At 34.6% G+C, this 10,132-nt stretch overlaps 1 protein-coding gene across 1 annotated transcript; it reads right to left on the reverse strand.

The window, feature by feature from the left end:
* Positions 1-6,770: 6,770 nt before the first annotated feature.
* LOC112025001 (3-ketoacyl-CoA synthase 6) lies at positions 6,771-8,663 on the reverse strand. Its single transcript, XM_024057662.2, has one exon. It carries the CDS (start codon positions 8,591-8,593, stop codon positions 7,127-7,129), a length of 1,467 nt encoding a protein of 488 aa, XP_023913430.1. The 5' UTR covers positions 8,594-8,663; the 3' UTR covers positions 6,771-7,126.
* Positions 8,664-10,132: the final 1,469 nt, after the last annotated feature.

Here is a 10,132-nt window from a genome sequence, read left to right on the forward strand (position 1 = left end):
CATAAACTGAACATTGAATCCTTGCATCATCTCAGTAAAATTGTGAATTAAGCCTTTTTGAAACCCATTGAACTGCCTCAAAGTAGTGGGCCCAAGACTCGAAGGAAATATCTTACACATTAATGCATCATTGTGAGTGTGTAAAGACATCATTTGGATATAATGGCTGACGTGCTTTACCAAGTCAGTTTTTCCATCATAAGAGTTGAATGGTGGGCATGTAAATTTACTCGACATCGGAGCCCGTTCAATGTCATCTGAGAATGGTGATCGAGCAGCTCTACGTAATGCTCGGCTCATAGTCTCCATGGAGACATTTCAGGGTTGTCGCTCTTCTGGGGAAATCAAATCTCGGTCTGCATACTCCTATGAACGTGAACGGTCTTGGTGTCAATGAGAATCGGACTGATGGGACCTGGCTCTGCAGCGACCTCCCCCACTAACAGACCCTTCCTCCCAGTAGTCACGGTCTCTTCTTCGATGCCTACCTCTTGCCTCTAACTCCAAATCTATTACCAGTCTATGCAAATGCTTAAGTTCCTCGTCCTTTCGGTCATGCTCTTCGTCCTTTCTGTCAAAATGATTGCCCCTTAAAGCACCAGACATTATCCGGTGCATCTGGAACGACCCTTCCTCGAGGCCAAACTACCCTTCCTCCTCATACTCCCTATCTTCGCATCCCTTTTGCCTTCTTTCCTACCAAGTGGATTCCCGAGAAGACCTCTTGGAGCCATTTTCAGCGTAACTTCCTAATTGGCCTCCATACATTCTCCCGTGCACGTCTCAACAAAACCACAGCTTTGTAGGAGATTCCCACAGACGGAACCAATTGTGTGTACCCAAAATATGGTTATTGGGCTCAACCACTATTTGGGCTCACAATCTATTTGTGTTGTGGGCATTGGGTTTCCTACTATGGGTGGTTCTATGCTCAGAGACCCAAGTACACTTCTATCTCCTCAAATCCCTCTCTTTACCTCACAGAGTCACTCTCTTTCCCTCTTGGCATGATCAGTCTTTTTTCTCAATGTCCTCTCTCGAATTGCCAACCCCCATTTCTCATTCTCTTCTCTTATTTATAGGCTAGGGTAAGTGGAGGTGTTATGATTACTCCCCTTACTAATGCAAATGGGGGTCCAATCCCATTGCCTCAAAGTGGATGCTCCGTTGGGAAAGGTGGTAGTGGCATTGGAACTGATTCCCACTTTCAAAAGCCCACTCGGCAGTGATGTTCTCAAATGCGTTACCAGGCAACCGAGTACAGGGTGTCCCGGGCAATAACGCTCCCGACCAGGTTAGCAATGATCGGGAGAGGTTTGCTTGAAGTATTCAAGTTAACGCGGTCTCATTTCACCTCTTGGGCCTAAATTGGGCCCTGGGATGTCTGGGTTGGGCCTAAAGGTCCAAGAATGGGTACGAGGTCATATAATGTGTCGTGAGATTTGGGCCCGAGGCCTGTGAGGCTTGGAGACCAGCTTTGTAAACTATAGTTTAAAGAATTGTGAATTATTTCTTTTGGTGTATTAGTTGTAACGAGATTATGAGAGATAGGAATGTATTTGGATTTTGTGTGGGAGTTTTGTATCATCTTTATAATTTCTCTATTTTATTAGTGAAACTTTTTTTTCATCATGTTGTTCATGCACATAAGCCTAAACCCAAACAAAAACCATGTAAATATATTAATGTAGTATCCCCTTTATATATGATTCTTTTTAATATATGTATATATATATATATATATACTCACTATAATTTTACTACACTTAACAATAAATTGATACCAAATATTCCACTAACATTGTTAAGGTCATATTTTGTTATGTAATTTGATACAAGAAACAAGTGAAGAAAAGTTATTTTACTAAAACTCAACAAATAGCTCGACAGAAGGCATCTATCAAGATTTACTGGGCAGCTCGACACTAGCTCGATCTATCGAGCTTTACGAATTCAGAATTTCCATATCTGAATTTCGACCCATGTTGATGTATTTGTTTAGGGTTTTTTTTTCCTCACAACTCTAGATATATATAAGTCTTATTTTAAGAGCCGTCTCACACGGATATAGAGACCAAAAATTTATTTTCCCTCATGAGAAGTTACTACATTTGTACGCCATAGGGTTTTGTAACCAAGTGCTTCCTGATTTTCGTCGTTTATGAAGTGAAGAACTTTGTAGCCAACAACAATCATTCAAGTTGTTAAAGTTAGTCACGTACTGAGATCCGTGCAAATGGTTAATCACAGATTGGAGATTTGTGCATCAAAGGAAAGAAGGCTACTACAAGATTAAGTTCAATTAGGTATTGGAGCAAAGATTCAACTGTAAGTTGGTACTTTGTGATAGGTCAGGGTAGTGGTAAGATTTCTCATATTTGTAATTACTTGATTATTGATTAGTGGATTCTTAGAAATTGTAACCTTAAATTCATTCGGTGGGATTTTTGTCTTGCGAAAGGTTTTCTCCATTTGTCAACAAATTACAATGTAAATTTAATTTTCACTGCATTTAGTTTATTTGGTGATTTGTTGGTGCATCTACGATTTTCATATAATTTGACCTTATTAATCAACTTAGATAATTGAATTAATTAACCGGGGTCAAGATAGCTTAACCCGACAAACATAATTGCCTCCAATGGATCCTCTGATTGGTGAAGCCCAGGCGGCCCTTTTGGCGCTCAATATGGTGGTGCACCATCAACACACTTTTGTTTTGTACGAAGGAGATTCCTTCCAAGTCTTAGAAGCTCTCAACCAGCTCTCCTCAAGCACTCCAGATTTTTTAACTTCATTTGTGCCACCTGTTAATGGTTCTTTAATTAAGTTCTTTATATTGTTAGGATTTTGTTTTATTAACCGACATATTAATTATTCGGCCCACAACCGTACTTGTTGGGCAGCTTACTGTAAGTGAGACGAGCCTTTAAATGTTTATTCTCTTTATGACTGGATCTTCTCCCTGGTTCTAGAAATGGGTTCGGGCCCTCCTCCATTTTTGCCTTAAAATATATTTTTATTTATAAAAAAAATAAAAAAATAAAAAGTCTCCTTAAGGTCCATGCTTTCTCATGGCCGTGGGCAGACCGTCGCTGCTAGCCAGAAATTTTCAAGTTGTATAATTTGTAATCCGCAAACCAACTGTGCATGTAATTCTTTCTCAAAAAAAAAAAAAAAACTTTGCATGGAATTGTTTTGACAGGACTTTTGGGCCCTAGAGCCTTTGCCAAATTCCTGGATTCCTTGAAATTGGGCTCTAATTACTTTGTTTTCCAGTATCCACGTGGCCCATTGACAAATAAATAGAAAATTTATGGCTAAAATCAAAATTATATAATTAAATTTGGATGGGTCAATTATTATTTCTGCCCTTAATTTTTTTTTTTTTTCATCCTTAAAGTTCATACTTCTTGTCATCAAGTTGCTCATTCGGTCCATAAATTTATGTTAACCATTAAAAAAAATTTTGTGTTATTACCTATTGTTAAAATTTAAGTAATACTACCTCCACAAAATATTTTATAACATTTTTTACAAGTAAAAATTTTGTGACTAATTTTTACTTGTTTTAATGTGGACCCACAATTAACATCACTTTTTCACTTACTAACAAGGCAACAATCATTCCCCACATTAGTAGTTTGTAAAATAAAATTGTAAAAAAATTTGTAACTCTAACATTTTCCTTAAAATTTCATTTAAATAAAAAATGAAATCTATTTTTCAAAAAAAAAAAAAGCACTAAATCAAGGTCCATCAATAGAGTGAATCAAAGAGCACTAGATTATCCATGGTCAAAACCCATTAGCCAATACAAATATAAAATCAAACTCACATAATTTGGCAACAGTGTTTTAACCTTAAAGGAAAAGAGGCATGATCTTTCTCAAAAAAAAAAAAAAAAAAAAGATTAAAAGAAAAGAGGCATGAAAATCAAACCCAAAAGGAAAAAAAAATAATAATAAAGCCCAATTCACCCTTGGCCAATATGTGCCACTACAAATCTAAATCAAACTCATACAACATTTGATATGATAGGAAAAAACCAAAAAGAAAAGAAAAAAGAAAAAAGAAAAACATTAATATCAAACCCACTCAATCAGTAGACGTGGCAAAACGGGCAAGGCAGGTCGGGTTCGGGTTCGGTTCGGGTCAGGTCCATTGGGTTGCATGTCTAAACGAGTCATTTTTAAATGGCTTAATTAGGCTGCGGGTCAATTGGGTTGCAGATTGGGTCAGGTTGACTCGTATTTTTCAAACGAGCTTTTTTTTTTTTTTTTTTTTTTATTACAAAAACAAATCAATGGCAACTTGTTTAGAGAGAATGAATAAAATCAATGACAACCTGTTTAGAAAGAATGAATAAAATCAATTAAACAAATCAAAAAAAAAAATCTGACAGTTTTGGGCATGACGAAAATTCTTTATAGTCATAAATTCATGATGGAAAAAGTTTTCAATATTAATAACTCACTATCAAAATGCATATAATTACAAGTTTACAACTTCAAAAAGAGATAGATCTTAAGGAGTACTAAAAGGTATATATTTTAAGTTTACATCACTAATAATATCATTCCCACAAAAGAAGAAAAAAAAAAACTACATGTCATGGACTATGTCAAGTTATCAGCCTTCTTAAATGCACATGTTCCTGTTGCATTTAAAATAATAGTAAAGTTAGATTACTTAGAAAGATAAACTAAATAAAAAAAAAAAGTTTTAAGAATAAACATAACATATTAAGTAAAGAATAATAAATAAATATTTTATAAGAATTACACCTCAATCTTAATCTACTAAACGTTGGTAGCAAATTTAGCACTACAAATATTCATACTTAGAAATTGTAGCTCAAGTTGGCTACTTTCGTCAGCATTTTCATTTAACAATATAATATTTTAATATAAATTAAGGTATCACGAAATCAAATCAATAAGGAATTAAAATGGTATAATTATGACTATAAATAAATTAAAGACTAGAGGCGCAAGAGTCTTTTCCAAAAGATTGAAATTGTGAAAGGCTGAAAGCTCTTACCTCTTAGTGGTTTGTGCCTTTTAGCCTTTGTGGACTACAGCCTTTGAGGACTGCAGCTACTACAAGTTCTTTTTTTTTTCTTTTCTTTTTTTTTTTTAAATTTTTTAAGTCTAGCCATTTATTGTGTTAGTGTACTAGACTACTAGACTTCATTTGATTGAAATTGTGAGTCAAGTGTGTGAACTCAGAGCTGTGAATTGTCGTATCAAATTGAATGAGATTTTTTTTTTAATAAATGAGTTGTCTTGTTTTGTCTCATGTCTATTAAGTGTGAACATCAATCTATAATCAAGTATTTTTTGGATTGGATTGGGTCCACAAATTCTGACCTGTTTTGCCATGTTTATGACAATCGGTCACCTAAAGCTAGAAATTACAATCACGCACCTTCTCCAAAAATAAATAAATAAATCAAACCCCAAGTCCCAGCACAGTTAATATACAAAGGAGGATAAATATAAATAAATCAAACCCTAAAGTTAATGTCATTTACTATTAAGGTTCATAAGAACACAAATATAAATAAGGATAAAGTTTAATAGCTACAAAATTGGTTGTAGTCCTAGGTCACAACCTTACTTAATATCTTTTTATTAGAGGTGAATTTTGACAAATCCACCATTGGATGACATATTCTTCTTATATTCTTTATGCTTGCAAAATTTTTAGAAAATTGAATATCAATAACTATATTATCAATAAATTTTTTAAATTGCAAGTTTTTGTAGTTCAAAATTATGCATAAAATATAAATTTATAGATCGTAGAGTAAATAATATTCGATTGACACAAAATTTGATATATGTATTAAGAGTGTAAAGAATATGCAATTAAATGGTTATATTTTTAAAATATGTAGTAATATTTATTTTATTGAGTAAAGTTATGTCTAATGCTACAACCAATTTTATAGCTAAACTTTGTCCTATAAATAATTTAATTAAATAATTTAATTAAAGAAGGTTGAAGGAAGATAAATTATTGTATACAATTGATATATAAAAAGTTTAATTCTTGGTATACACTCACATTGCACACACTCCGTACGTACTCTTTTAAAGTCATTTTTTGATTCTTTTGAAAATACAATTTTAATTATAATTATGAAATGATAAAATGACATTAAATGTTTCGTACACATAATGTGGTGATCACTGCTCATATACAAATATAAAATTTATATTACATATTTCATTCGAAGGATACTAGGATAAGTGCCGCAGTGCCTTACAACTCATTGACATTAATTTCATCGTATTTTCCTCTACAAAAAATAAAGGTTTAAATCTCTATTGTCCACACACTCAAATAAGAGTAATGTACTTTCTCAAAAAAAAAAAAAAAAAAAAAGAATAATATTGGGAATACTAATTTTGACATAATTCTATACTGGTAAGAGTGTTTTAGTGGACCAAGACATGTTTTTATTAAATACAACTCACAATATACCGAGTTATGACACAAAATTGTGTCAAAGTTGATGGCTCTACTGTTACTCCTCAAATAAGGAGGATAATTGCAGATCTGGGACAGTCCGGTACAACCACTTAATGCAGTAGACACAATTGATACCACAGTCCAACAAACACTTTAAATTACCCATAGAATTAAACAGGCCAAATGAAATGACTGACTGAAACAAAAAAAAAAAAAAAAAAAAAAGAATAATATTGGGAATACTAATTTTGACATAATTCTATACTGGTAAGAGTGTTTTAGTGGACCAAGACATGTTTTTATTAAATACAACTCACAATATACCGAGTTATGACACAAAATTGTGTCAAAGTTGATGGCTCTACTGTTACTCCTCAAATAAGGAGGATAATTGCAGATCTGGGACAGTCCGGTACAACCACTTAATGCAGTAGACACAATTGATACCACAGTCCAACAAACACTTTAAATTACCCATAGAATTAAACAGGCCAAATGAAATGACTGACTGAAACTATCTCAATGCCTTAAGGACAAAATAAAACCCTAATTAAAGACAAGGAACAATTTAGGGTTCTGCTTCTTCTACATGCATGTTTACAGTAGAATTAATCACCGTATTAATTAATAATTATCAGCTAATCCCTTAATCAACGGCCATGATTGGATAACGACAAATACAATCAGCCCATGGGCCCCTCTTGGACTCTCCAATAATTGGCCTTATGCACTCCCAAACAACACTATTGCACTTGGGCCCACTGCCCATACCAAGTTGCCAAACCTTGTCACCTTTGTTCACTCTTTCTTTGGCTTCCAAGTAAGCCAATTCATACCACAATGAAGAGGAAGACTGGTTACCAAACCTGTGTAGTGTCATTAATGCAGCTTCCATGTCTCTATCACCAAGCTTTAGCCCTTTCGCTATCTCTCTGATCACTGGTCTCCCTGATGTTGGCAAGCAAAAATGCTGTATCACTGTCTTGAAATTTGGCACGTATATTTCACTAGATTTGTCAATAAATTTCTTCCATAAAATTGAAACACCATGCCGAAGTTTCTCTGATAAGGGCAAGATTGAGGAACCAAGAACCGTGATGTTTGATCTGAGAGTTTCTCCAGCGACTTGTAGTAAATCTCTCTTCAGTGTAACCCCAAGATTTCCTTCAGAGTCCTCTTCGCGAAATGCTGAAAAATAAGCCTTGTCATCAAAGGCTCTTTGGGTTCTCAGTGTTCGAAATAGTTTGTATTTTGAGTACTTCTTTGCTTCTCTTCTATTTGAAAGCAAAATGGCTGCACTGCCTGTTCTGAAGAGGCAGTTAAGGAGCAACTTGGTTCGGTCATTTCCTGAGTACCAACCGGAAGACAAGATTTCAGTGCTAAGAACAAGAGCATAAGAGTGTCTGTGGATTTTAAGGAGACTTTGAGCCATATCAATGGCAAGAGCGCTTGCACTGCATCCCATACCAGAGAGAGTATAGCTCTTAATATCACTCCTCATGGAGTATTTGTTTATGATAATGGAAGAGAGTGAAGGACAGTGACAAAAACCACTACAGTTTACGATAAGAATATCAATGTCACGTGGAGAGAGGTTAGTTTTGGAGAGTAGGTCTTCCATGACAGGGAAGAGCACCATATGGACTTCTTTGATGGATTCTCGTAGATGGGTTTTTGGTGGAATGTAGTGTAAAGCTGGGGGCACACAGGTCTCTTCACTTTGTCCGGAAGTAGTGAGGATTTTGGCCATGAAAGAGAGGCTTTCGGCGTCATGGAATTGAAACAAGGAAGCATTTTCAAGGAAGGAAGAGAAGGGGATTCTGCAAAAGCTTGGTGGTTTAAAACATGAGAAGTCAACTAAATAAACAGGAGGAGGTTTTGAAAGGAAGAGTTTGAGGATGAAAAAGAGGGTGAAAGAACAGAGAAAGAGGAAATGGAAAATGGCTTTCCATTGATGCAAGATGAAAAATGCTTCGATGGAACCTATAAGTATGACAGTAGAAAAGCTTAGAAGTTCCAAGAAAATAGAATGAAGTTGCTTTGATAGAAGTGTGGAGGGTAGGGTAGTGGTATGGTGAAGAGGGTCATGGCTAAGCTTAGACAAAGACTCCATTAGAGAGAGGTGCTGGAGAAGATGGTGATGGTGGCTTTGATCGGGCTAGTAGTGATGAGTATAAATGAACGATTTAAATGAGGGTCAGTATGGTTATCAATGCAAGTTGGTACATATTTCTTGTGAGTCGAAGGAGGCAGGTGAGCCTAAACATGTTGTAATAACTACATAATAATAACTAGCTGGGAGCATTTTCTCTGGTCAAAACTCTATGTTATCATTTCATAGATTTACCATGTTTCTAGAAAAACAATGCAAAAGATTTTGTAATGTATAGAGAGATAAATTTCTTGTTTGATTTTAGTTGATGCCATAAATATGGATAGGTACTAGGGTGATCAAATGAATGATTCATAGTGACAGGCATCGATTCCGAAAAAATGGAAATGAATGTTGGTTTTAAAGGGTAGGCAACAGTTGGTTGACTGTCGTGAGCTATAACACTTTCAGATTGGCAACTAGTCTACTTCTTTGACAGCTTTTCTTTACCTGAAATGTTGTTTAAATTTACTCTCATTTTAATCTTTATCAGAAAAACTGTATGCTATTCATGGAGGCGTGTTGGATGCAAGGACTTCTGTTCAGAGATCAGAAATATTTCCACATGATGAACTATATACGGAAATGGCTCTTTAAGGTGTTCCAAGGATATGATCTTTTTCATGACAAACTCTCTTAAACTAGTGATTATTGGATCACAGTTGTTATATTTGGGGCCGATAAGACCCAATATTCTTGTGAGAGTGAAGGGCAATATTCTCAAAATATTGAATAATTCCAGCCTCCAACGTAACATAGTATGAAGTAATTCCATGAGGGCAAAAAGGAGGGAAAATTAGTAGAGCAGAAAAACCATAAAAATTTCTTTGGGGGGAGTCGTGGTTAACCTTATACCTTATTTGGATGGAGAGGGGAATAGAATAGAGAGAAAGTAAGTTAAATTATCTTGTTTGAATATTTTTTAAAGGAAAAGGGGGAGAGATTTGGAGGGGTTCTAACTTCTTCTAACTTCTCATTTTTTTATTCTCTCAAATTGGAGAGATTTTGGGGGAATAGAGTATAAAAATATTTGACCAAATAAATTACCAAATTTACTCTTACTATATTAGTAAAATTACAAACTATGAAAATGCTAATTATTTCCCTCTCTCTTACTTAATTTTAAAAAAACATTTAAATAAAATGAAAGATAACCATTTCTCTCTACTCTCCTCTCCACTACTCTCCTCCCCTCTACTCTCTTCTACTCTCCTCTTCCTCCAAACTTTCAAATATAGCATTAATTTTATAAGGGGTGGAACTATGTATTGCATTAGTTTGAAAAATTTTATATCTTTACAAAAATAATTTAAAATTTTAACCTTTTGGCTTTGGCCCCTCCTAAAAATTATGAGCTCAATCCTCCTCTCAAAAAATTTATGAAGTTAAATCTTTTAAATACAAGCACTCTAAATATTTGAACTTTTAGAAAAGCAAAAATTATTTTACAAATGAGAATAAAGCTGCAAGTATATTATAAGATTATAAATACACCTAATT

This window comes from Quercus suber, unplaced genomic scaffold (assembly GCF_002906115.3).
Source record: "Quercus suber isolate HL8 unplaced genomic scaffold, Cork oak 2.0 scaffold_213, whole genome shotgun sequence".
NCBI lineage: Eukaryota > Viridiplantae > Streptophyta > Magnoliopsida > Fagales > Fagaceae > Quercus > Quercus suber.